Raw genomic sequence first — 26,665 nt, 5'->3', positions numbered from 1 at the left:
CATCTTTTTCTCCTAATCCTCTCACTTTACTTTCCTTCTTTCCCACAAACTAAGGGTCAAAGACATCTTCCGGCCGACAGGCTTGTTTCACAATTTGATCTCGGATACCGACAGAATCACAATAACATCAGCTCCGCACACGAAAATTCCATCCTTCAGATCATTGACCGCCCGTCATTCTGCCTCGTCCGTGTGTATGATTGAAAACTTCTTCCAAGCATTCCTTCCCAGAAATTTTGACTTCAGTTGGCACGAGAGACAAAAATTTCTGGTCAAATTCCTCAGTCTTGTTATCACTGTTCATCCAGACCATCCTCGAAGTGTCCGTGTGCAGAATTTTCCAATTCGAAGGCACCAGCTGATAGAGCGGTCGGTGGGCCCCGATATTGAGTGGGGAGGGGCGCCCGGTTGATCCCGCTGCAGAAACGTTTTCGATCCACAACCAAATCAGATATCATTCGTCCACATGCAGAGCTCGGGCTACAAACGTCGCAAGACAGCGGGGTTCGCATACCCTGCCATCCCAGCCAGGGACCAAGACATTCCTCCCTATAGTCCCGCAAGCAAGTTAAATTCATTCCGAATTCGACATGTATATGGTATGTCGGCGCCTTTCCTGTTGCGAGGTTCGTCTTTCCAGCGCTGACCAAGTTTTTTTCTATCAGTCTCCTCTGGAGATAGCTCACCAGTAGAGGCTCTTCGCGCGGAATCAATAACTCGCATCAATAGAGAGAATGAGCAGTTTGTCAGAACCCACCATTCAAGTCTGTCTTCGCAAATATATGTGTGTGTCTCGGAGTCTGAGTTCGGACAGCCTGTTTGGCTTGTCAGCTCTCCTCTCGCCGCGTCCCAAAGTGTGTATGCTGGCGGTCGACCTATCCATTACTACCCCGGAGATTATAAGCAAGAGAAACCTTATAGTCCACTCACCCCCCGATCGCCTGAAAAATACAACCAGCACTTTGACCGATACATCAACCCGAGGCGATTCCTCACACCAGCTGATCTCGACAGCCTTCGAGAATTGTTTCCAGAGGCGATTGGTGTCCACCTACTTATCGCAGGCTTCTTGGTCATCCTTTTTGGAGAAGAACGACACGTACTTGATGCGTACGATAACGTGTCGCCTCTCGAGCTTGCCGGTCTTCGAGTCTGTTTTCAACTTACCCACTATAACTTCACCACAGCACCTGTCGAGTCCGGAATTACTCTTAAAGAAACTTCCAAAAAAGAAAACAATGCTTTCGCTGGATGTCTCGGACTAAAGCTCGAATTGCAGGATGGTTCTACGGCAATCACAACTGTGACTCATGGTTTCGTCCGTAACCCGTCCCCCTCGAGGTTTGACAAAGGACTGCGAGTGTTTGAGATGATAGTCGATCAAATGAAACAGAACATGCGACGGTTTCTACCATTCAAAGCAGGAGGATATGACCGTGCCTTGGTCGTGGCGAAGGAAACCCTAACCGACAATGACCCGGTTGGTAAGCAAGTATCGCTTGCCGTGTCTAACAGAACGGCATGATCCCTAAGTCAATTTTACTCTTATGTCCTAGTTCTAACTCCACTAGATCGGAACTATAACCCACACGTACGATAACCCAAGCAACGACAAACCATACCCTGCCGGTTACAATCACGACCTATGTTTAATTTCAGGTCGTTCTCTTCCTGATGTGGTCAGCCCTCCTGGCTATCCCTCGGTGACAGGGTGGGCGAGCTATTCGAAAGCCTTGGATGGACAAGAATGTTATGTCGTTGCTCAAAACGCGAGCACTGGGGTCATCCGGGAGGTTCAAGGTGTCATTAACTCGAATTTGTTCCGCAGGGCAGCCGTGATGGGGACAGGTTACTCCTGGGACAAAATCCGAAAACAAAGTAACGCGTTTCTGCTATGGCATACAGATCAATATCAAGGGGATCATTTGGCCCCAGCGGATGGAACTTCGGGCCCCCCCCTCTGTTTAGGCCGCCCATCGGATAAGGCCGCCCTGGCAGTGGTGTTTCAGAACTTCCAGCAGCCCTGTAGCCTTGTCCTTCCGGTTGGGAAAAGGCATGAACATCTCAAAATTCTAGTTAAAGCAGGGTTTATTCTCCCACAGGAAATCAGGGATTCGACAATTCTTAGCGGCGAAACACCAACCGGTACCACACCATTCAATACCATACCGGCAGGGAACCGAGCATCAATAGAACACGAGCATCAAAGATGTGTTCTTTCGTCGTCTGATTGATTAGTCTTAACTAGCACCCCGTTCTTCACAACTTTTACCGTTTGCTATCGAGGGACGAGAGAGAGAGCTTTAAGCGCGTATTTGACTTTAATGAAATCAATATTATTACTATGAGCTTCAAATTGCTGCGCGATCATACTTTATATATTATCTATAGGGCCTCCGCAATGGGCCGGGTTGGGCCCAAACTTCCAGCCCACGGCCCAACCAGCAATGGGCTATGTGTTACGCACAGCTCACTGGTCACATTTATGTTAGATAGAATTGGGAGATACTTCTCTGATTTCCTGTAGACTTCTAACCTCAACGATCTGTCTCTCAACCTTACCGTTGCCTAACAGGCCTTACTGCGGGATGAGTCCTTTCGAGGGGATCGAGGAACTCTGCCAGGTAGTGCGCCGAATAGATCTATACCGGAGTATTGGTCTATTCGTAGTGTGTGTCAAGTTATAATCTTCTTGTGACTGATGATGTTCTGCGAGGTTAGCAAAACTCAAGATGAAGTGATCAAGTGACGAACCTGAAGAAGATGATTCCTACTCTCGTGATGATGTGATTGTAGTGAGGTGGTGAGATAAACTGAAAGTGCCAAGTGAGGTCAGCAGAGTTCAGACTGAATTGATCAAGTGACGAACATGAAGAGGGTGTGGCGATGGTGAGAGGTGGTAATTCATCATCCAAATGCTATAAAAGGTTCTTTCTCCTCTCCATCATTCTCTTTCTCCTCATCCTCTCACTTCACTTTCCTTCTTTCCCACACATTATGAGTTGAGGACATCTTCCGGCCGGCAAGGCTTGTTTCACAATTTGATCTCGAACATCACCTGCTATCAGCAACCTAGGTATGACAAAACAAAGTCTCGAGGCGTATGACTCATACTTGAGTATTTGCTTATCACAAGAAACATTGGCCGATGTGCTTGCTAGAGCTTCTTCGCCTCTGGGACTCTATCCTCACGCGCAAGCTCCCAAGATGAAGAGAGATAAATGTACCATTCATGGTAGTACGGGCTTCTAGGCTTTTAAGAAGCTTTGGATACTTTTCGAAAGATCGATTTATATCATTTGAAGTACAAAAAGACCACGAGTTCCAGCTAGATGAAAACTAAGTACATAGACATTCGATATCGCAAAACATCATCACATTACCATCATCTAAAAACGATCTTCAGGGTCCCGTTTTGAGACCTTCGCTTTCCCAAGCTTGCTGTTTGGCACGTACATAGGCATGGAGTCCTCCCAGATAGAGTCGGTAAGAACTTGCTTATTGGATCCATCAGCGTCCATAACGATAACCTGTCCATACGGCTGGAAAGTCTGATCGTAAAGTGCACACTCATACTGGAAACCGAACATGCCAGAAGAGTAAGCAATACGGCCGTCCCAAGTCCAAACGGCATGGGCATCGTTCGCACCACTGCTGGTGAGGACCTTCAGATCCGTTCCATCAGGGCGCATTGTGCAGACATCGTAATTGTAGTCGCTGACCTTGCGGGTGAAGACGATTCTCTCGCCATCGGGCGAGAAGAAAGGAAGATTATCCCATTCATTGGTGAGGACGGAGATCTTGCGAGTCTCCAGATCAAGAAGACGGAGACCGAGCTGGGACCTGTCTCCCAAAGTAGAGTTGGTTCCCCAGACACGGAAGACAATCTTCTTGCCATCGTGTGAGTAGCTGGGGAATCCAGAGTTGATAACGCTGCTGTTGCTCTCGAGGGTGACTTGACTGTTGGTCAGAACTTCGGAGTATGAACCATTAGCGGTGGCGCGAACCAGCCATCCGCCACCTGTTGCACGACCTTGGAACCAGAAGCCTACGCCGAAGGTAACCCAATTTCCGTCGGGTGACCAGGCCGGGTTGAAGGCTCCGGCTGTACCCATAGCGACGGATGATGCATCCAGGAAGTCGGACTTCATGTCGTCATAGATGAGCTGCTCATTTGTGCCATTGGCATTGAGCGAGACGATGGAGGAGTTTCCAAGCTGCTTCTCGGTCAAGGCGATCGTGTTGGTGTTGGACAACTGAGGAAAGACGTCGGTGAAGCGGTACTCCCACTCTTTATCCCAGCTGTACAACTTCTTGTCCATGGGGCGGACGACGTCCCAGCTTGTCTTCTCATACACGACCTTCTTGCCATCCGGAGACCAGGCTGGGGAGCGTACGGTCGAGCTGGAAGTGTTGACAAATCCACCAGCGGTTGTGTAGAGGCCCTCCTTGCCGGAACCCTTGGCGAAGTAGGCGATGGTGCTGTCGGAGATGTATTGAGGGAAAATCTTGACACCAGAAGTTCCCACTTCTACGCGGCGACCAGCACCGGTAGCGAAGTCAACTGATACAATAGTGGAGTTGGAAGAGTCAATCGACTCGGGACGGTGAGAGTTCCAGGTGTTCTCCCGGGTCATCTCGTAGTAGATGATACGCTTGCCGCTAGGCGACCACTTAGGCGAACCGAGGCAGTAGCCAGACTTCGATGCAACACGGCGGAAGTCAGATCCATTGGGGCGGATAGCATAGATTGACAGCTCTTGTGTGTGCTCCCAACCCGACACACCCATGAAGACCGGGTCGCCGTGTCCGTACCAGCCCGTGTTACGGTCCGACGAGAAAGCAATCCATTGGCCGTCGGGAGACCACGAAGGACGGAAGTAACCGTCCGGAAGAGAAGCATTGGCAGTGGTGGAGGCGGTATCTGTAAGGTTCCACTTCTTGCCGCTGTCCAGATCCATGACCCAAATGTTGGCCTTGTAGCCATTGGCAGTAGACACATAGGCAACCTGCTTTCCATTTGGAGACAAGACAGCTCCATCTTCCACCGAGGAAGTCGCTGCCAGCTCCTCAAGGTCAGAGCCATTAGTCCGCACGCGGTAGATATCTGAGTTTCCGTCGCCGTTACGCTCTCCAGTGAAAGTAACCCACTCTCCATCGGGGGAGAAGGCTGCATGGTATTCGTAGATGGGATCGGAGAGCAGAGCGCGTTCATTTGTGCCGTCAGCATCAGCAATGTAAAGCTCTGATGTACCGGGTGCAATGCGGTTCATATAGAAGATGCCCTTCTTGTCGGACGAGGACGGCGCAGCGCGCGGTGTGTGTGGATGAGGAGGCGCACTCTTCTTCTCAAGCGCCATTTTCTCTGCATATGGACAAAGAGCCCATGTGAATGGCACAGCCAGCCCTAACAGGGCAATTGATGCAGAAAGGCGCATGATGACTATAAAATTGAATGAGTAGACCACCACAACTCAATAACCGGAGCTCGGTGGTTGTCGCTGGCACCGCCATACTTATATGGAATGAATTACTGCAGTAAAAATCCTGAATGATCGATCATTTCCTTCCAGGGTTGTAGCGTGGTCCTTAGCTCCGACACCAAATCCACCCTTGCGTAATAAAGTCCGCATTATTAGCGAGGTGCCGGCAGAGTTGTGGAATAGTGCCAAGCCCTTCATCTTATCTGATGAAGCGAGCTAGCGGTTAGGTGCGTCACTGGGAGAATATTCTGCATTAGTTCCATCCATTCAACAAAGTCGTTTCTCTTGCAGGAGATTAAGCCTTTGCTTGATTGGTCATGTCAAATTGTACCGACTTGCAAGACTCGAGGCAAGTAGGCAAAGATCGTCCTTGTTTGAGACTAGACGGACAAAATCTCTCCCGCTTGTTTCCGGTAGTATGTAGGTATCAAGTTATGGTACCTGGTTCAGTCCCCTGATTACATCCCAGCTAGACAAGGACCATACATGTAGCTAGCGCTTATATTGACATGCAGCAACCCTGAACCAAGTATGTAGGGCGTAAACAGTTCGGACAGCGCAGCATTCACAAACATACACACGCAGTTCTGAAGAAAGCAAATTGTACTCGGATATCGGCTCATGCGTCTGAATGCCAAGTAAACCGGTGCCGAGGATGCCACTGGGCTTGCGCAATATCTTGCTGACCAGGGAACTCGAGCCATCTCGTTTGTCAATGCAGGACACCGAAATTGACACGGAACGCAACCAAAGACTTGGCAATAATCACCAGTGGAGTGACACAGAGTAGTTTGCCCCTGCATCTAAGTCCTGAACCCGTTGGGAAATTATCGGAGTCCGAGATTCGGTCGGGAATGCCGCATCGAGGGTGTAAGGCGGCGATCAAGGGTGGAGTGGTCTTCAAGAAAGTTCTTGGCATAATTGAACCAGACTTGGGCTTCCATTTTGCCAAGTGTTTTAGGTGTTCGGTTGAAAGTACTGGATATTGGCAATGTTCAACTCAAAAACTCATGGCATTCAACTATCTCAAACCAACAATACTTGTACATTTGGACCAAAGTGGAACCATTTATGAAGTCATCTTGCGTATCGTATCTAACACCCCTGGCATTGCAGTGGCAGTTTGCACTCCATGAATGATCCTCGTGATCTGTTGTTCATCCACTTCGTCACCACCAACCTCATTCCTCAATCCCCTCACCATCTTCAAACTCCTCGGCTTCTTCAATCTCGTCACCTTTCTCAATCCCCTCAAGCTCTTCAACATCTTCAAGCTCCTCACTCTTCACACCAGATGTTGAATGTTGCCTCTTTGGGTGCTGGCGGCGCACTGTAGAACGGAGCTTGTACCCCGGATAGTGCCGATTGATATAGTGTGGCACCATCTGCGGGTCAAGCGAATAAATCTGCAAAGCAGGCAATCGGAATTCCCCTGTCGCGGGATCCACCTCGTCCAGCAGATATCTAAACTCCGGCTTGAGATATCCATCGCGAAGTCGGAAATACTTCCCAAAGAGTCCACGTACACTTGGTCCGAAATCAAGCATATCGTGCAGCTCCTTGTCATTCAGAATCACTTGGTTTGGCTTGGTACACTGAAGATGGTCTGGCAATTCACTTTGGACTTTAAATTGTCCGTATTTCTTGGGGATACCGACTGGCATGCTGTCGATTTCCTCATGCCACTTGCGGATCGGGTCATTTGCTAGTCGTGGATCGTTCAAAGCTGCCAAACACTTACGGCTTATTTTGAGACTTCCCCCGGATGGAGCACTCTCTGCCTCTCCTGCTGAAGCACCACCTGTTGCGCCTTGGATGAGTGAAGAATTTGTGGGTGACGACTGCATATTTGCCAATGAACTCAAATTCTGCCAAGGCTCGGATTGAGACGAGATAGGTTCAAAGAGGGGATCGACCAAAGCGTCCATCGGTTTTGCTGACCGGAGCCACGGGGGAAGCTTCGGGAGGGAGGAAGTCGATGCGTTCAGGGCAAGGTTCTCATCCGACTGAGAGGAGCGTAGTTCGCGAAAAAGTTGGGTATCAACCTCGAACTGATCATCTAGCGGTGGGTATTCTGGCAGTCCCGCGATCCGATTCATGTCGTGGCCATGGAGCGGCTCACGCGCGTGTGTCAATGTAAATGGATTCTCAATGTTTGCATTGTCGCGGCAAGTTGAAGACGCTACAGACGGTGGGGCATTTGGGATCAAATAGGGTGCAAACTGGCCATAGCTGTGGAGTTTGATTTTTGTCAGATCATCTTCCGATGACAACGAACTCAAAACTTGAGAGCGTGCCTCCTCAGGAATGCAGCGGCTGACTTGTTCGAAGTGAGCATTTCCCTCATCCGCCAGTCGACCGAAGTTTCCGCTCCGCTTCCTCTGCCGGGTTTGCAATTGTTCATCATAAACCCAATCTCCCTGATATGGGTCTGCCATGGCATTTGACTGGTGACTAGCCAAGTGTAATCTTTCAAGCTCTGGGTTCAGATTCAAAACCCCCCTCGAGCCCGGCACATAGCTAGACATAAAGTCACCTCCTTGACCAAAGGCCACCTCAGAACTTCGTTTATTGGGGGTGATCCCAGATAATTCAGTGAAGTCATCGCTTGGGTTTGCGAGGTCTCCCATGCTGAAATAGCGCCGAGGCTCCGCTTGTTCAAACACCGAGGTCGACCTCCATTTCTCATCCCGCAGCCAGTTGATCTCAGTTTGCAAATGCCAATTGTCGTACCGCAACTGCATGAGTTCCCTGTGAAGCTCAAGTGATCTCGGATCATCTCGAATCTCATAGGGGCTGACAGCGAGATAATGATAGTTGCCGTTCCCAATTGGAGATCCGCGATCTCTGCGCTGTTCCACGGAATCCGATTGCTCTTGTTTGTAAGGGCTCTCCATGATTTGAGTTGATTGCGAGACGAGAGGGCTTTCCTCGGTAGGATTCAAAACCAACTCCCACTCCGGGAACAAGGCTTTCAAACGCTCCTCCGTGACCGGCAGCCCACCCTCCTCATCTCGACGAAGATATATCCAAGCATATTCCGTCTTCGTTTCAAAAGCATATGTGCCAGTCGTGATGAAAAGCTCGCCGCATTCCCTCATGACACTTCGGTCTCCTTCCTGCGCAATGGCGTAGATTTCGGGCAAAGTCAATGAAGTCTTCGGCTTGGTTGGATCAGCCGGGAGGGGTCTTCCTTCATCGTCCACTTCGCCGGTTGCCGAAATTAACTTTGCTCTTTTGTTGAGGGCCATTCTGTATTTCCGTCCGGATCCGCTCATCACCAAGGCTCTCTGACTTGCGGTCAAATCAGGCTCTCGCGAGACACCACCGGAAATGCTGGGTGTGGCCCACTGAGATGTGGCAGAATGTGGGATGGCATCTCGGGTCAGAGACTGAAACGGAGTCCTCAAAATCGGAGTTGCAGGAGAACTTCGGATAACCTCTTGAGTCCAGGAACGTGAAGATCTTCGAAGAGCCGAGTCTGGAATTTCCATTTTGCCTTTACAGCTTGCCCGAGAAAGAAATCACGAGACGATGCATGTAAGCGAAGTGGAGCTGATGAAGGTGGTTCGTCAACTAGGAAACCGAATCTTCGAATGTGAAACTTACTTTCGAAAGGCCAAGATTGAGATGAAATAACAAGTCAAGAAAGTAATGAAAAGAAGCGTCGAGCTAGTAATGAAATCGAAAACGATGTCGATGTGTGAAGAAAAACGAAGAAAAGAAGTGAAGACGTGAAGGCTTGAAGTTGGCAAACAGTTCCAGGAAACAGAGTGAGGAGTAGAGATCGAAAATAATTTGCACAACACGTCTTAAGGTCTTGCCCCGTCACCTCAAAGTTGTTTGTCTCGCACGTCTATGAACGGTAGAAGCCCTAATAGATATTCGTCACGGCAACCCATATGCTTTGACAGCCACCTTATCACCCCACCATATACATCTATGTACCTATATATGTAGGTAGATATACTCAAGGTACGCATGATCAGTGTTGATTCTTTAATTGCACCAAGAAAACCCAACGTGGTGTAAGCCCCTAAGGATCTTTTTATGTTCCCTACATCCAGAAGCTCCGGGCCATACAGGCTTTTGGGTCACAGCATTCCATACTTAGGTATATAGAGGGGCTTACATTTAGATACTTTCTTCTCTGACTAGTAATCCTCGTGTTGGAGTTGACTCTGGTTTTATTCTTCCAACCTGGCCTTGCTGGAATTCATTCGGGTCACATCTTAGTGTTGGTCCTTGACATCACACAGGGAGAAGGATCATTGCGCCCATCATATACACTGATATATGCCCAGTCTATGTATATTGAAAAGATGCAATTAGCTAGCTGCCTGTACATGTAGGTAATTATCACGCCCACGGGCACAAACAGCGATGAGTATCTGCAGGCAGAAACCTTAATAGTGATAACCTTTGACTCTCAAGGGCTCTCCGAGGCCATTCGAGCCGTCGAGTTTCCATGAGTGGATAAATATATAGCTTGCCTTCTAGAGCCCGCTCTGATTTTATAATTACATACTAATGTTGTCATTCCCTGAGACCATGAGGTAACTGATATATAGCCATGGGTCATACGAAAGAAAAAGGCCAGGTATGATCCAGGAGTCTCCCCAACAAGTCAGTTCGATTGGATAGACAGAAAAAAAAATGGTAATTGAAGGACCTATATCATCCATAATAGCCAAGCATATAAATCCAATCTCATCTAGCGCCATACAACTGCATCGAAACACTTGCAGAAACCTGCAAGACCCAGAAACCACGGCTGCAGCAACCAGGCAAAAAAAAAGAAGAACTGTATCTCCCAAAAGTACAAAGCATATAAGAATCCTATATCCCGGTTCCTTCATACCGCACTGTATCCGCCACGCGAGCCTGCTCCTTGCAGTGTGTTGATCACACGGCGGAGCCAGTCCTGGAAGATGTAGGGGACATCGCGAATAGTGTCACCGTGGGGAAGGAGATCCCAGCCGCGGGCGCCGTAGCGGTTGTAGTTGAGCCATGAGCCGAAGATGAGGTAGGCGGCGATGCAGAGGAAGGCGCTGCAATGAAGTTAGCAATGAACAGCACACTCACAGGAGCATAGACTTACATGATGATCAACCAGGTGAAGAAGCCCCAGCTCTTAGAGGCACCTTCACCCTTCTCGTCCTCGTAGTTGTCACAGGCATACTTTGTACGCCAATCCAGTCGCAGAATATATGTATCGTCATCCGAGAGCCCGAAACTCTTAAATTGAAGACTGCTGGTGTTCCCCTTTGGCGCCTCCTCCTCCGCCCTGCGACGCCGCTCCTTCGTCTCCAGGTCCTCGGCAAGAGTGTGCAACCCTTCAAGCCCAGATCGCTCGTGGTCACACTGGAATTCAATGATAGCGCCGGCCTTCTTAGCCTTCTGGTCATTTCCATCACCCTTGTATGAGCCGCCCTCGAGCTTAACGCGCAGACCTTCAGTCTCGGGATCGATGTCCTTCAATCGCTTCAATTCGGGATCCTTCGAGCCTTGGCCTACGTGGTCCAAGCCGACGATCGGGAAGCCGAATGTTGATCCGCCGTTTCCGTCTTTCGCGGCACGGTGTACAAAGCCGCAGACTGCATGAAATCAGTTACATGTGTTTTACCGGCGGTTGCTTGTGTGTGATCGCGGGTTGGCAAAACCTACCGTTCCTGCTACTTTCGCATGTCGCATCGCCGAAGCGGGCATTTTTTCCGAGAATATTGCAGATGTTCAGTCGGTAAGTCGTGTTTGTCTCGTAGTCGTCCGTCGTTACGGAATGGGTTATCTCGTGCACGCCTTTGAGGGGGCTGAGGTCATATTTGTAATTGTCAAGCTTAATGTGGGCGCAGTCGAAGCCGGAGGCTGACGCCAGGCTCGGTAGGAGGGCAGGGAGGAGGTATGAGGCGGATTGTAATCGCATAGTGATCGGTATCGACGCGAAGTCCAAGTGAAGGGTCGAAGGGCCGAAAGCTAGGATGAGGCTTCCGTGGGAGCTCAAGAGCTCAGGTGAAAATGGTCACGGGGGCAATAAATGTGACCTGTGCACAGATGCAAATGCGTTAGTTAAAAGGTGACCTCAGGAGTCTCCAGGTCTCTAGTTTGTGTTTGTGTGCAAGGTAAAAGTTGAGGGATGACGATGACGGGCGTGCCTGCGGAGGTGTTTCGTTTCTCCGGCGGCGGGTTTGTCAGGTCAACGCTAACAGTGATGCCTACAACGTACGTGGGCGACTCAGTACAAAACGAGGATGCCCCAAGTTACTGCTGTGTTTTCATGAATTTCTTCTGCTTACAATCGAAGCAAGACGAAATACTCAGGTACCTAAATGTGTGGCTATAATGATGTCACCTTGTAGAGTGCCTAATGGCCCAACTCAACCTGTCCCTCTCAGTATGAGATTCATGAAGGAGTCAAGCAGATAGATCAAAATCCGCCTATCAACCCTTCTTAACAGATTATTTCGTTTTGTTTTGACGTAGAAATCGTGCTATAGAGTCCTAATTCACTAGCTAGTTCACATGTATTGAAACCTTGGGAAATTTATTTTGAGGAGATGACCTAACATTGAAACAGTAAGAGAGCCTTGCAATATTGAGAAAGACATAATAACTGTAGCAATATTTGAAGACATAACCTCAACTCGTAGACATAACATGGTTGTAAACACCAAAAGCCACTCATCGCCAAACACGCACGGACCACCCCACTCAAACCCGATATCAAACACTCGAACCCAACCCGCAACTTGACAACTCACTAGCAATTGTCCACAACACAGTGTCATCACATATCATACATTCAAAATGGTCCAACCACGCATGGTAAGAACCCCCGCCAAGCGAGATACCAATCAAAAGCTAAAAGTGACCAGCTCGAAAAGGCCGACGAGGGCTCAGCCAATGATGAGAATGAGGTCCGTCGCGAAGACCAAGAAAAGATCAACCGCTTCAGTCGGTTGCATCAGCGCGAGACTACTCTCGAGGAGCAGCTGAAGGGCAAGCAGGTATGTATTTTTGATAATGGAATGCCTCGAGGCACCATTGAAGAATGATTTGTTAATTGGTTTAATAGAAAGATAAGGAAGATCTTGAGGAGGTCTCCATGGAATTGGAACTTGCTGATGAGGATGAGCTTGTCCCGTAAGAACTGTCCCTTCTTATACTGGTCTTTTTATTTGCAAATACGAATGTTTATCTAACATGTTCACAGCTACAAAATCGGCGACTCATTCTTCCAGCTACCGCTATCAGATGCGCAGAGCATGCTCTCGACGTCAACAGAGAAGATTGATGCCGACATCACCAAGCTTGATGAGTCTCTCGGTGAGCTGCGGGAAGAGATGCAGCAGCTGAAGGTTGCTCTGTATGCCCGGTTTGGCCGCAGCATTAATTTGGAAACTTAAAGTCAGTATGGTGGGGTGTATTTTCTTATTTTTGTTTCAAGTATATTTTCGTGAGAAGCATGAATCTCATGACAATGTAGGGTTGATTGACCTTATGCTATGTTTCGATAAAATCAATGAACAGGATCAGAGATGATAGGTGGCATGTGCTACTGGTACATATACAGATTCAGAAAGTGCAGTGGAGTAAATGTAACTCATCAATATCATTCAAACAAAACATGGTAGTCAGAGGTATCTAGGGGCCAGAAGAAGAAAAAAAGAAAGAAGAGAAGAAGAAGAAAAAAACCGCCAAACATGTAGACCGAAAGATCCATCAACTGTGGCAAATATTTAGGAACGGCACAGGAATTTGAAAGCACCAGGTAGCATAACGCCTATTCGCCGGCAGTGCTGTCGTGTCCGGGTTAGGACCTCGTGAAGCCAACCCGGACTGACATTAGAGAAGGGAAATCAATTAAACAAAACTCCAAATCATGGCCATACTTCTGTTCACCGTCATGGCCGACGGAGGTATGTATATACGTCGTGCGTATTGGGATTTTATGTCCGTTTTGCCAATGGTGAATCACCTGAACTTGGCACGGCAGCGGCCCATAATTTCGTTCTGGCATACTAGCTCGGCACTAAACTCACTGCCGTCTAGCGTGAGGTAGATATCGAAGTAGACTCGGTAGAAAATTCCTTGGGGTGTGTCCATGCGCTCGAAATCGGTCTCTAGGTTCTTTCGCGAGAGGTCGGATGTCAAGGTGACAACTTCCTTGATGCCTGAGTGGGGTTAATTGGTGGACTTTCAGATAGAGGGGTTTGTTTGGACTTACGAGGATCCTTGGTGTATTCAGGGCAGACATCCTCATCACAGGCGTATAGCACATCCTCGTACATGAGTGTGGCGCCAGGTGCGACCTGACGGAAGAAGCTGACCTTGACTGGCTCGCCAATCCTGACACGCTCTCCTTTTTGGACGAATATTTGACGTGTGTATTTGCATCGGTCGCGACCATCCAGACTTGGAACACGGTACTGCTCTGGGTGGTATCCCTCCTTGAACGGCTGGAGAGTGGCCATCAGGTAGTGGCGACGCGCGACACGGTGGGTGATGACTCGCTCGGTGATACCTGCGGTAACCGCACCCTTGACGATTGCGGCGACGGAGTCCATGGGGCGCACTACCTTGGTCTGATACTGAGGTGGCACGTGAAGCTTGATCTGCTGGAAGAGGTATTCTGAAGCACCGAATCCTCCGACAACCAGAACGTTCTGTGGATATTTGTTAGTTCATATTTGCAGAATATGAAAGAAAGCATCTTACCTGGAGTGCACGATTCTGCGCTTGAATAGCGATGATCTGGTTGCGGACCAATTCGAGAATGCGGTTCACAACTGGCTCGAAGCACTGGAGAATCTCCTCGTTCATAAAGGTCATATAGCCCTCCTCGATACCAGCATCGGGGAAGTCGGCCTCAATGCCCACGTCCACAGCCCATTTTTGTCCATTGTTGCGGAAGTCTGCCTTGATACGATTCTCAAAGTCCATGATACACTTCGCGTAGACCTTGCCCGCAGTCCGCGAACCATCTGGCAGCTTCATCTTGCGGATCTTGGCTCGCAAGATATTGCTGAAGTTGCGGTTCAATGCCGTAGAGCCGCAGGAGTCACCAGAGCCAGCCGTGCACTCCATAACACTGAAAGGCGATTCTTCTTCGACTTCGTATGCGATTAAATCCACGGTACCACCACCGCAATCCACGATCAAGATCGCATCCCCAACCTTGAGGTTGAGCAAACCGCTCTTGGCACAAAATAGCGCAGCTGCTTCGGGCTCGGAGACTAATGTGAGACGGTTGTCGTTCTCATCGCGCAAGAACCCAGCCTGGATAGCTGCAGTTCGCGTCGCGGCCTTTCCTGCATCGTTCCAGATAGCTGGTACCGTCAGGTAGTACCGGATGTTGCGCTCCTCGCGGGTGAACACCTCTCCTAGAGTCTTGAGCAGCTGGGCGCGCATGGCCTGTCGCAATTTGAAGAGGTAATCGGCCGCGACGTCGATTTCGGACTTGCCCGGGGGCAGAGGGGGAAGGTTGATGGGATCGATATATGTGTTTCCGGAGAGCATTAACTGCAGCTTGAACCACTCAACCTTTTGAACTAAGGGCTTGGGGTATCCGGTCGGCGCGAGCGCGTCGGCGATATCGGGACCCCATCCTACCACCTTTTGGTATTGATCGTAGTAAAGAACGGTGGGAATCTATCAAAAAAAACAAGTCAGATCAATGCGTAGTACAGGTAAGTTTCAATCGTGCTCACCTTCTGTTTTGTGTGTGTTCCGGCACCTGGCCATTCTGTAATGATGTCCTCTCTTGCCTCGTTGTTTGTCGCGAACGCGTATGCGACACCCGAGAACGTGGTACCGAAATCAATGCCGACGATCAACTGGGCCTTGCTACGGCCAGCGCCCTCAACCTCGACCGCGGGGTTGCGCCCCGGGTAGGTAGCATTCGACAAACTTGTCGGGATGCTGGGTGCCATCTGTTGCTGCTGCATAGGGTAGCCTGGCGGGCCGTTCAGAGGAACACCGGGCTGGTTGTATGGAGGGTTTGTCATAATGGGAGGAGGTTGACCACCATGTTGCACCATTGGGCTGGTTGGGCGATAACTTGGCGGTCGGCCCATCTGCTGCTGGGGTTGGTTCGGGTTGTTCATTGGTAGACTTGTTGTTGATGAACTGTGGCCGGAAGGCGGGGAGCTTGCAGAAGTACTCGGGGGAGCAACAATGGTCGGAGTTGGAGGATTTGGCGTTGGCTTGTGTTTGTTTTTATTAAAGCCAAAAGACCTGAAGCGAGAACTCATGAGGTCCATGTGCGGCGACAAGAAAAGAAAAAGGGAAGAAGGGATGAAAGGAAAGAGGGGGGGGAGAGTGAGGCTGAGGTTAGGGTAATTGGTGGAGTTCAAAGAGACTTGAAAGAATCGGAAACCTGACAAGTAGTTTTGACAAAAAGAGAATAAAACAAACGGCGCGGTAAATACAAGGGAGAAGAGAGAAAATTATCGAGGCAGACGAAATTCCTCAGGCTGATCGAAGTTATACTTAGCACATTTAGCACCACTTCGTTAGTACAAATATAGTACGTTGTTTAGAGGATCTCTCGTATCTTGATTCGGAAAAGACTTCATATAAATGACTTAGTGTTTTCATGATACTAACTGATACATTAGAATACTTGAATTATTAGCTCGGATACCTAACTGCTTACAATTCTATCTCACCGTTTCTTTCGCGACGCACAGGTCTCCTGCGGGGTACATTTTACTCTTTGAGTGAGTCCATACATACACATGTAACTATAGATCTCTACGATGGCGTATAAATTATACACAAAACAACTGCAATATACATATATTCTAGATAGGCTTCTAGTCTTCCTGTGATCGATCCACGGATTCCGACGATTTCTTCCTTTGTACGTTTTGGCCCCCAAATGAATATGGAAAAAGATAGGCGGACACAGCCTTGTCAATGGCCGAGTCGTGTAATTACAGGGTTTCCCACTTTCTGGCCCCTCACACCACAGGCAATTTTCGCGCCACCCAGTGCGATGGCTGGTAAAGATTCTGAAGCATGCTGTTAGGGTCCTGAATATAGCCACAAGCCCGCCGATCGCCATTTTTCTCAATGCGGAATCCCATGCGCTCGACAAGGCTCAGCACTTCTTCTTCGCTCAACTCCACATTCCCAGGCTCTCCAATCCCTGACTCGTGTCCGACATCGTTTGTTTTGCGGGAATGACCGTCATCAAAATGCCACAGTAGGGGGCCAACATTGATCCAGATTCCATTAGGTTTGAGGCTGTGTCGGATCGCCTCGATGTAGCGAATAAGGTTTGGAGCCGTGTCAATGAAGAACACTGTAGCCACCGCGTCAAATGATTCTTTATTATCCGGCTGAGCGTACAATACCGTAAAATCAGCGGCAGACATCGACATTGTTCCCAAGCGCCGACCAGACCCAATCGCCTCTTGCATTGCAGCCCCGGGATGGACGTCAGGGATCTGGACTTTCTGTAGCTGCTGGGTGCGGGATTGGAGGTTCGAGAAATGCAGTGCAAATGGATGGAGCGCATGCTTTGATGGCCCCTTGGTATGGTTCAGAACCCAGTTACTAGCCATCAGTTGGTGGTAAGAGATTTCATTTCCTTCAGCATCGTATCCAGCCATGCAGATATCGAAGACTAGCCGGCCCAGGCCAGCGCCGGGTACCAAAACGCGGATGTCTTCTCCACTGTCGCGCCGCGTCTGGAACTCATGATGGAGATCCTGGAGGACTGGATCGTAGCAGACTTCTCTTTCAGCTTGCCCTTCGAGGCTCCAATCCCGATAAAATTGACGTATCGTGGAGTGAGCTTTGTTGACATCTGAAGACGTGGCTGTGTCATGCCAATTTTGAGTAGGATCGTTTTTGTCAGGAGCTATAGAAAGACCGAATGATTGCAGACCAATTTCAAGAATAGCATCAGCCATTTCAGCGTTGGTGTCGATGGCATCATCCACTTTGTTGAAATTGTCCAAAATTGAAAATGGGGGCTCTGAGAGCATCTGCCAGTGCGCTGATGGCAGAGCGTAGAACGCTTGTCGGCGACGATGAGTGGTATTCATGTGAGCATTCCGCCGATATTGTCTGTGAAAGGTCAGTAATGCAATTGCGAACAGCCCTGGAGGTTTCAATATGCTTGGTTTACGTCCGAACCCAATGCCAAAGTCATTCGCCAATACATATTACGGAGATGTTTATCCACATACCTGAAAGAGTCAAAAGCGGCAAACAAAACTCTACGCTCCTCGGGATCAGCAAAAGGATCGAAATCCCCTTCCCAGCTATTCTCCCCTTCCCCATTATGGGGATGTTGATGCTCAGATGCCATGCGAAGGTCGTGTGACTGGACCTGATTATTTAATCAAAAACCAAAAAAGTCAGCACCAGCCTTAGAAGCTGGCACTTGTAGACCAATCTCGTGAAAATACAGAAAAGCAGAGAGATAGAAAGTAGTAAACGAGTATATGGAGGGGGAGTCGAAAATAAGTGGGCAAAATATTCCTGAGGCATCCGCACTGCCATTGGTGGGAGCCGTGAGGGCGGGGATTTCGATATTCAACGTTCCTCCCCCGAGCCTTGCAACCCATTCCATCGACATTCGTCAACTAAGCATCTAACCCTCTGTTTATTTGCAAAGCAAATTATCAATGGCGACCGAGGCCGCAATTCTTCAACCGGAGGTGACGGCTCCGAGTGTCAAACCCCAAGAGATTTCATTCACGTTGCCCAAAGCTTTGCATACAACAGCCCATGTCCACCTAAACTTCCTGGGTCATTGTGCTATGGTATTTCTGGCTACTTCAAGTCCTGTCGACTCTGGCGGTTCAATTAAGCCGATGGGGAGTTTCGTCTATGCGATGCCCGATGTAAGTATATGACATATCAACTCTATCATTTCCCCGAGTATCAATTGCATTGTTTCTCCTAAAAAGCAGCCCGTGGACATATAATCCGCTTTATCTGCCGCTGAAGTCTCACTTTGATGTTCCAAGCGCGGGTCAAGTGGAATATGCTCCAATATACTGTGCACAACCCATCCTTGATTTCGAATCGAAAGCCATGATACATTCACAATATACCTTCTATTTTATCTTTAATCTTGTTGTATTTCTGTTAAATCTAAAGCTAACATCCATCCAGCGCACATCATCCAAATCAACAATAGCAACAACACTTTACACATCAGCGCCTAGCATCGAGTACACATCCCGCATAGCCAAAATTCTGGCCAGGCGGTTCTCCATCCCTGTCTATGTTGGGTGCAGTATCGACCCACATGGTCTGGGCCTGGAGGTGGCAGAGGAAATGGAGGGGCTGACCAAAATCATCAACGTCATCATGGAGAAATGGGAAGAGCACAAGAAGGAGAAGCCTACTGAATAGAAAGCCTTGATCAGGCCGTTGTTTGGTTTACGACAAGTTGTCAAATTTCGTCTTCGTCGTCCATTCTGGTCAGAATCATACCCAATGGAACATCACAGATCTCAATATACCCAGGCTTGATCTTTTGATTTCTTTCGCCTGCATGCACTTTAGTTCTTCCCTGTCCACCAAGCTCAAGTGCTGCCTAAAAGGATTCCGACCTACGTGGTAATTCTGATACCAGGCCTCAATCTACAGCGTATACTCACGAATGTCACGATCCTGGCCAGTCATCCTCTTTCAAGCTCTAAGATTGTTGTTTCGGTCGAACGGAGCTTGTCAACTTCTTTCATCTCAGTGCAATGGCTTACAGAGATTGGATCAAGTTCGACACAGACAAGGTGGTTGGCCCACAGTGCCTCCATCCTGCTCAGGAGCCAAACAGCTTCCAAAACATAGTCCCTTGGAGACGCTGGAATATAAATACCTGAAGTGCCCTCTCCAAAAATGTCGTTTACTTATCCAAAGATTGTCCTCTCGGCCTCCAGACCGTGATTATGGCTCCTTTCAATATTGGCATCAAAGCCATCGAGATATACTTCCCCAGCAGAGTAAGCATCATATTACCTTGAAGGATTTGACGCCTAATTATTGAATGCCAGTATGTCTCTCAATCTGAGCTCGAACAATTCCTCGGCGCCAGCAAAGGAAAATACACAGTTGGACTGGGGCAAACAAAGATGAGTTTCTGCGACGACCGCGAAGGCAAGAGAATCCCCGAGCCACACAGCCACCAAGGCTTCCTATCTCTCAAAGTTTATGGCTAACGTATTCCAGACACAAGCTCCCTAGCCTTGACGACGGTTTCAAACCTACTCTCCAAAAACAACATAGATGCAAGTACAATCGGCCGCCTAGAAGTCGGCACCGAAACCCCCCTGGACAAAGCAAAATCTACCAAGACAGTATTGATGCAACTGTTCACTCCAAACGGCGATATTGAGGGGGTGGATACCTACAACGCCTGCTACGGTGGCACAGCCGCACTTCTGAACGCAGTGCACTGGATCGAATCCTCTGCATGGGATGGGCGCGATGCGATCGTCGTGGCCGTTGACATCGCCTTGTATAACACCGTTGCTGCGCGGCCGACTGGCGGCGCGGGATGCGTTGCGATGCTGGTTGGTGCAGACGCAAAGCTTGTTGTCGAGCCGCTGAGGGCTTCCTTTATGCGCCATGAGTATGACTTCTACAAGCCTGATTTTGGTAGTGAGTATCCGCTCGTTGACAAGAACTCGTCGAGCCGGTATATTGAGGCTCTGGATATGTGCTATCGCGGGTATCGGCAGAAGAAGAATGGGATTATGGGAATGGATGGCCATGAAGGTGGAATGGGCTTGAAGAGTTCTGGCTTGGATGGACGCTCGACCGAAGTCTGGGCTCCACTTGGTGAGTTCGATTTCTTTGTTTTCCACGCGCCAAACTGCAAGCTTGTGAGCAAGGCTTATGCCCGACTGCTATGGAACGACTTCGTCGCGTGTCCGGACAATGCGCTGTTTACTCCGGATGATATTCCTCCTACGATTAGAGAGCTGGACTATGAAGATTCGTTGCAGGACAAGAGTCTAGAAAAGCTGTTCATGGGGCTGTCGCGAGAGCGATTCTCACAGCGCGTGCAGCCCAGTCTGACTTGCCCGACGATGTGCGGAAACATGTACACTGCGAGCTTATATTCCGGGTTGGTCAGTCTGCTAAGCAATGTACCAAACGAGGAGCTTTTAGGCAAACGAATTGGCATGTTCAGCTTCGGAAGTGGAATGGCTAGCACACTATTCAGTCTGCGTGTTGTTGGCGATGTGCTCCGCTTAGCGCAGAAAATTGACTTGCATGCTCGCTTAGCTAGGAGAGAGAAAATGGCCCCCGAATTTTACGATGCGGTGAGTGATTTTCGTCCCAAGATTGAAGATGGAACTAACGATCGCAATAGATGTGCAGAGTTCGCGAGAAAGCCTATCAACAGAAGGGTTACACGCCTATTGGAAACATCGATGCGCTTGCGCCGGGGACATACTACCTTGCTCATGTGGACGAGGAATTCCGACGGACATATTCGGTGAAAAGCTAAGCGACCATTAAGTTCAAGGCACCAAGATAGTTAAGCTTTGCTCGCGCTGTGAAACATTTCACATGCTTTAATTTATATTACACGAGCATACCACCTTAATCCATAACTATAGCAGGGTTGCATCAATGGACTCGGAAAAAACTTGCGTTCAATCACACATGAACCTACAAAAGCGATGTCAGTAAATAACTGGACAAATATTGCGAAGCCCAAAAAAGAGACCACTCGGCACACGCACCGAGTTTCAGATCCATACGTCAGAGCCAAAACCCTCCCCCGTTTGATCTGAGACATACCCGCGGACTAGCAGGCGGAAAGACATCGGGAGTCTCAAGTTAAATACTGTGACAGCTGTGAAACCAGAACAAATCGGAAGAGCTCGGTTAACGGGAGTTTGTTTCATCAGATCGTTGTCCCGCTGTGGGGCAACTCCGGGTGTGTTTTTCTCTCACTGACATGCCTAATTATGTGTCAGGTACAAGGTGGAGGTGGTCTTAATTTTGGGATTGAAGGAAAATTGATGAATCTACACATTGAGTCTGTTTGAACGTCAGCTTGACCTAACAGAAGCACTGTGAGAGACAAGCTGGCCATTTTGTTCTTGGCAGTGGGGGTGGGCGGCTATGCAATCAGTACTTTTACTTCGGAGGCGGCCGAACTGCGCAAAGCCCATGCGCATTGTACCAAGTCGGAACTGATAATGGCTAACTGCCGTGAAATGATAGGCACTCCCATATGTAAGTCGACGCGCGGACCCCAAACAATCAATATTAGCGTATGGCATATGCAGACTATCTCCTGAGCACCTAGTGGCAAAATTGCCTCAGTCAAGAAATCCAGGGTCCTCGCTACCAGCCTCTCGCTAAAAACCAACCGCTCGGTGCTGGTATATTTCTGTGCACATAATTGGATGTCATAAGACAAGGTCAATGCTCTAAACGTGCCGTTGCGCTGAGCCTCTGCGTATGGAGAATAATTCCGACGGCACGAACGGTAAACTTATTTGGCTCAGCGTTAAGCTCGTGCAGCAATGCGCCCAAGGAATGCATGATCGGGAGACGATAAACAAAGTACCTTTTTTTAAAAAAAAATGACAGCAGCTAGTTAAGTTGAGGCGCCGCCACGCTCTCTATATAACCAATGCGAAGGAAGTCGGAACAAGTCCAGATGCCCTAAGCGTCTAACCGAGAGCGGGGAAGCCGATCGCGACATACAATAATCTCAAGGTTGAACTTCCCAGACTGCAAGGGCCAATACAAAGCGATACGACCCGGGCTCTCTTCGCTTGACGAGCCGACCGGAGTAGTTCCGGGAATCAGTGCTGATTGACGGGAAACTAACCAACAATGGGAGGGGCGGAGCGGCTGAGGCTGTCTGTGCTCGTTTTAATTAATTTCTTTTTCAGACCAAAGTTGTTGTAAGTAGCTTTTCCTGTTCAGTCCTGCATAGCATTGGCATTGTTGGAAATGTCCAACGCATCAGGTTGGTGAGATTAATATGGCCAAGACGTTGGTGCTTAGGGTCCTGGAGAAATTCTCCGTTCGCGGCACCAGACCTATTCGGGTTGGAGCACCGGCGTTGGCATGTCAATCATGTCAAAGACGGCACAGACTGCACTATCTGACAACGAACCTGCCTTTTTGACGTTAGTAGATCAATCACCGAATTAGTTATTTTCGGAAGAGCGGATATCTAGAGACTCCTCACATCAAACGTTTCGGACAAAGCTCGGGCACTGTAAGTGAATACCAGTCTGATAAATCGACCAATGCTCGGCAGCCAGTCATCGCTCGAGTAGGAAAGATTGGCCCATTCCCAGGTTTGCCACTGGGTCCCGGGTCAACCATCCGGCCTGTTCCATGTGGTCCGGTGCATGACTTCCGAAGTCGATCATCAGGGCTTGTGCAGAAGTCGAGTTGAAGCGACGACCACCGAGATCCAACAGGTCTATCTAGATGCGATCGTTTAGTTTTCCTTTACTAGTGGCACACCAGATGGGGTTTCATTAACTATTTCTACAGGCGGATTTTCATCTGCTAGGTTTTGATTTTCGGTCTATGCAACGTATAAAAGTATAAATCTCACACATAACTCGGGCTCCAATTCATCTAGAGCCCGAGACCTTAATTTTGACTAAATTCTTTCTTAATGATCATCATACCTAGCCTATCTGTCAACAATTAGGTGGACACCGCCAAGGGCATACCGGATGACCTTACACTGGATTGAGTTCCAATGAACCAACCAGACAAAGTTCACCGGTGGACCATGAGTTTCTTTGAATTCCACTTCTGGTAGCCATCGACACTGCCACTGCCGATCTCGGGGTGTGCATGGTGAAAATGGGTGTAATAGGTATTTCTGGTGATAGGCAAGATACATTGAAGATGATTCTCTAGTCTGACTACCCACATATCGACTGAGAGATGCCCACAGGTGTACATACGTATGTAGGTATAGCGATAGGTAATACCTGGGTATACATATGTAGGTAGATATAATTTAATATCTATCGGCTCGGCTAGATCTGTCATTTTTCGGCTGAAGATTCCTTAAAATTTTAATTTCTTAATTTTTCTTAAAACTGTTTGAAATATTCTCCGCGATCTGAAGTTTGATTTGAATACGGGACCCTGATGGAGCTTTGTTAATGGTGATCGTAATACTGTTCTCGTCGATCTGGTTCGCTTTTTCTCGCTTTTCCTCGCTTTTTTCTTTCCTTTTTTTTCCCTTTCTTTTCTCTTTCCCTTTTTTCTCTCTTTCTTCAACCGATTTGAAACATTCTCCGATCTCCCCTTTTCTTCACATTCTTTGATCGCCCCAACCTCGGCATTTGCATACTCCGCGCAACCCGATTGTCTGGAGACAGGCGCCATTTCGCCTTTGCTGTTTTTTACTTGCACTCGCATTTGGCCTAATTTCTGATTTCATTTTCATTTCCTTATCCCCAATTTCGACAATGGCCTTGCAATCTTGCTCTCACGATTAACACACGTTTTGAAATTTGAGGGGGGAAAGAACATATAAAAAAAAAGAAAAGAACAGAAAAAAGAAAAGAGAAATAAGTCGGCAAAATCATCATTATTTCTTAAATTTCCCCTCATCTCTGCTTTCTCACAATGCAGCCTCACTATCGCGGAAATAACCCGGGCTACGAACTCCCACCGGTGCAGTCAGTGACGTCGGGCGCATTCCCGGCTCCTGCGGCCCTGCTTTCCGCTCCGCCGAGCAGACCAAACAGTGGTATGCAAATGGCTCATCTATTACAACCTATGCAGCAACTAGCTGCACCAGCAACATCACCCTACCAGCGCTTCTATGACTCTGCTTCAGGTTCTCCCGCCGAGAGTGGTGCGCTCCCCGATCCGCCGCCAATGGGTTCAGCTCCTCTCTACCAAACCAGCCCCGTCGGCCATGGCCAACCGACCCCCGCGCAATTACAGCAAAAGCGCGCATATCGCCAGCGTAGAAAAGATCCTAGCTGCGATGCCTGTCGCGAACGCAAGGTTAAATGTGACGCTTCCGAATCATCCAGTTGCACCGAATGTAACAATCGCAGGGTCCGCTGTCAATTTACCAAGGAGACCAACCGTCGCATGTCGTCTATCAAGCAAGTTCAGGATTTAGAGAAACAGCTGCAAAACACCAAGCAGCAATTACAGCATCTACAGACTGGAATGATGCGACCGGATCGCATGGTTGATGTCGATGAAGGCGTGCCGCAGCCGATGATCAAGTTGCCTGAGATCGAGTACCGCCCTGTGCGTCGGTCAAAGGCGCCTATTGCTCAGGATTTTTCTGACGTGCGCTCTAATCTCCGCCACTATGGACGTGGCATTTTCAAAGTGCCGACCCCTTACCGCGCGCAGGGTGCGGAGTCACTGGTAACGGGTAATGCGCCGGATCTGCCGCCAAAGAACTTGGCAGACCACCTGTTGGCGCAATACTTTAATTGTGTTCACTCGGTGTTGCCAGTGCTTCACTGGCCCACCTTCACTGCGGAGTATGACAAAGTCTATCGGTCGGGCTCATTACTAGGAGTCTCGAATGTATGGGCGGCTGTTCTGTTTGGTGTATTTGCCTGTGGTGCTATCCATACAACAGAGCCAAACCGCGAAGAGGAAGGCAAGAAATACATTCGCACATCATGTGGAATTATCGATGTCTGGCATGATAGCTTTAACTTGGATCGGGTTCGGGCTGCTTTGCTGTCAAGCATCTTTTTGTATGAGGTCAATTCAAAGTCGGCCAGCTGGGTGTGGATTGGTTCCGCCACACGTGTGGCCCAAGAGATTGGGTTGCACATCGACTCCGGACCATGGCCTGCCGTCGAAGGCGAGATGCGGAAACGCGTTTGGTGGGGGGTATACGCCTGGGATAGACTACTCGCGCTCGAGATGGGAAAGCCGGTACTGATCAATGACCAAGACTGCGATATCGATCTACCATGTCCGGTGGACGAACAATACATCACAGAAGGAGGCAAGACCCCGGACAACCAACAAACCACACCATTACTAGCAACTATTCACGTCGTCCGCTCAATCGGCCAACTCACCCGCACCCTTCGCTCAGCAACCATCAGCTCAGCGACCCTCGAAACCTTCGAACTCCATTTCAACACCTGCCTCGCAACCTTCCCATCTCAATTCCACCCCAAAACCGACCAAGACCTCGACCCCCGCTCCCTCGCCCCGGTTATCTACCTCCAAAACGCCCGCCTCCTCCTCCACCGCCACAACATCTCCCCCTTCTGCCCAGATATCGTCCGTGCCTCTGCAATGGACTACTGCGTCTCTACAGCCCTCGACACAGCCAATATTCTCGCCCGCTGTACACGCAATTACCCAACTCACCCCACCCCCGGCAACGACCCACGTGCCCTCTTCGCCTCCTGTGCCGGCTCCATCCTCTGCACCCACATCTGGCGCTGCAGCCTGCTCCTTCTGTTCCGCGCCGAATACGCTGGCGCCCTCGCTTGCGTGCAAGCCCTCGTCTCCATCGGCGACACGCGCACCGCGAACGCCGCCTGCGGCCGCTACCTCGCCTTCTTCTTGCGGCGTCTGCTCTCCCGCATCCGCGCCGAGGGCCACATCCCGGATCTTGACCGCGACGAAGAAATGTTGGCCTACGTTTCGGGCGATATGCAAGGCACCAGCGATGGCAGCTGGGTCTGGCACGGCTCCGAGACGGGCTCGCAGCTCGAGGGCATGGGGCACAGGACGACGCCGAATCCCGCCGGCAGGCCGGAGACGGACACGGATGAGGAGTGGGAGGGGTGGGAGTGGATTGAGAAAGTTGTTCACGATATGTTCTCCGAGCAGCATCGGCTGGAGTATCCGGTCCCTGTTCAGGCGAAGCAGGATGTCTCTGCCTCTGCTCTTGCGCCGGAACCGGCGTCTACGGATAGGCGGTCGAGTTCCGCGCATTCACGCATGACGATTGCTAGCATTATTTAAAGCGGGTGCCTTTTTCATCTTTTCATTTTTGTTTCTTTGGCTTCGGGGTTCAGCATGCTCTTGTCGAATCTATCAGCGATGTGTTTTTTTTTGCCGTCCTTTCACACTTTGGTGTCGCACAGTCCACCCGCATCATATGCTTCATCGGATTCATCTGGATCCAGAACTGGTTTGGAGTTTTGCGAATACTCATAGGCAGTCGTTGCGGCTTGGTTGCCTTTATATCTCCCTCGCCGAGATTGCAT

The 26,665-nt window shown here is 49.3% G+C and overlaps 11 protein-coding genes across 11 annotated transcripts; 5 read left to right on the top strand and 6 right to left on the bottom strand.

The window, feature by feature from the left end:
* Positions 1-466: 466 nt before the first annotated feature.
* N7529_004239 (uncharacterized protein) lies at positions 467-2,234 on the top strand (the record flags this gene model as incomplete). Its single annotated transcript, XM_057239766.1, has 3 exons — positions 467-599; positions 666-1,480; positions 1,572-2,234. 3 exons carry the CDS (start codon positions 467-469, stop codon positions 2,232-2,234), a joined length of 1,611 nt encoding a protein of 536 aa, XP_057099061.1.
* Positions 2,235-3,389: 1,155 nt separating this feature from the next.
* N7529_004238 (TolB family protein) lies at positions 3,390-5,438 on the bottom strand (the record flags this gene model as incomplete). The annotated part of the gene is made up of 1 exon (XM_057239765.1): positions 3,390-5,438. One exon carries the CDS (start codon positions 5,436-5,438, stop codon positions 3,390-3,392), a length of 2,049 nt encoding a protein of 682 aa, XP_057099060.1.
* A 1,226-nt stretch (positions 5,439-6,664) lies between these two features.
* Positions 6,665-8,977, bottom strand: N7529_004237 (uncharacterized protein; the record flags this gene model as incomplete). The annotated part of the gene is made up of 1 exon (XM_057239764.1): positions 6,665-8,977. The coding sequence occupies one exon, from the start codon at positions 8,975-8,977 to the stop codon at positions 6,665-6,667; it is 2,313 nt and encodes a 770-aa protein (XP_057099059.1).
* A 1,361-nt stretch (positions 8,978-10,338) lies between these two features.
* N7529_004236 (autophagy-related protein 27) lies at positions 10,339-11,406 on the bottom strand (the record flags this gene model as incomplete). The annotated part of the gene is made up of 3 exons (XM_057239763.1): positions 10,339-10,534; positions 10,585-11,080; positions 11,151-11,406. The coding sequence occupies 3 exons, from the start codon at positions 11,404-11,406 to the stop codon at positions 10,339-10,341; spliced, it is 948 nt and encodes a 315-aa protein (XP_057099058.1).
* Positions 11,407-12,287: 881 nt separating this feature from the next.
* Positions 12,288-12,886, top strand: N7529_004235 (tubulin-binding prefolding complex subunit GIM3; the record flags this gene model as incomplete). The annotated part of the gene is made up of 4 exons (XM_057239762.1): positions 12,288-12,305; positions 12,356-12,487; positions 12,556-12,623; positions 12,694-12,886. The coding sequence occupies 4 exons, from the start codon at positions 12,288-12,290 to the stop codon at positions 12,884-12,886; spliced, it is 411 nt and encodes a 136-aa protein (XP_057099057.1).
* A 568-nt stretch (positions 12,887-13,454) lies between these two features.
* On the bottom strand, positions 13,455-15,586 carry N7529_004234 (Hsp70 family protein; the record flags this gene model as incomplete). The annotated part of the gene is made up of 4 exons (XM_057239761.1): positions 13,455-13,654; positions 13,708-14,146; positions 14,199-15,131; positions 15,191-15,586. 4 exons carry the CDS (start codon positions 15,584-15,586, stop codon positions 13,455-13,457), a joined length of 1,968 nt encoding a protein of 655 aa, XP_057099056.1.
* An 858-nt stretch (positions 15,587-16,444) lies between these two features.
* N7529_004233 (uncharacterized protein) lies at positions 16,445-17,802 on the bottom strand (the record flags this gene model as incomplete). The annotated part of the gene is made up of 2 exons (XM_057239760.1): positions 16,445-17,558; positions 17,681-17,802. 2 exons carry the CDS (start codon positions 17,800-17,802, stop codon positions 16,445-16,447), a joined length of 1,236 nt encoding a protein of 411 aa, XP_057099055.1.
* Positions 17,803-18,121: 319 nt separating this feature from the next.
* Positions 18,122-18,857, top strand: N7529_004232 (proteasome assembly chaperone 4 family protein; the record flags this gene model as incomplete). Its single annotated transcript, XM_057239759.1, has 2 exons — positions 18,122-18,340; positions 18,615-18,857. The coding sequence occupies 2 exons, from the start codon at positions 18,122-18,124 to the stop codon at positions 18,855-18,857; spliced, it is 462 nt and encodes a 153-aa protein (XP_057099054.1).
* Positions 18,858-19,393: 536 nt separating this feature from the next.
* erg13A (putative hydroxymethylglutaryl-CoA synthase) lies at positions 19,394-20,961 on the top strand (the record flags this gene model as incomplete). The annotated part of the gene is made up of 4 exons (XM_057239758.1): positions 19,394-19,447; positions 19,499-19,601; positions 19,674-20,773; positions 20,824-20,961. The coding sequence occupies 4 exons, from the start codon at positions 19,394-19,396 to the stop codon at positions 20,959-20,961; spliced, it is 1,395 nt and encodes a 464-aa protein (XP_057099053.1).
* Positions 20,962-22,744: 1,783 nt separating this feature from the next.
* Positions 22,745-22,967, bottom strand: N7529_004230 (uncharacterized protein; the record flags this gene model as incomplete). The annotated part of the gene is made up of 2 exons (XM_057239757.1): positions 22,745-22,912; positions 22,953-22,967. The coding sequence occupies 2 exons, from the start codon at positions 22,965-22,967 to the stop codon at positions 22,745-22,747; spliced, it is 183 nt and encodes a 60-aa protein (XP_057099052.1).
* Positions 22,968-24,080: 1,113 nt separating this feature from the next.
* Positions 24,081-26,420, top strand: N7529_004229 (transcription factor domain-containing protein; the record flags this gene model as incomplete). The annotated part of the gene is made up of 1 exon (XM_057239756.1): positions 24,081-26,420. One exon carries the CDS (start codon positions 24,081-24,083, stop codon positions 26,418-26,420), a length of 2,340 nt encoding a protein of 779 aa, XP_057099051.1.
* Between the last annotated feature and the right edge of the window lie 245 nt (positions 26,421-26,665).

Source organism: Penicillium soppii, assembly GCF_028829465.1.
Source record: "Penicillium soppii strain IBT 18220 chromosome Unknown utg000004l, whole genome shotgun sequence".
In the NCBI taxonomy this organism is placed as follows: Eukaryota; Fungi; Ascomycota; class Eurotiomycetes; order Eurotiales; family Aspergillaceae; genus Penicillium; species Penicillium soppii.
The sequence above is the reverse complement of the archived record's forward strand: the minus strand, read 5'-3'. Positions and strand labels throughout refer to the sequence as shown.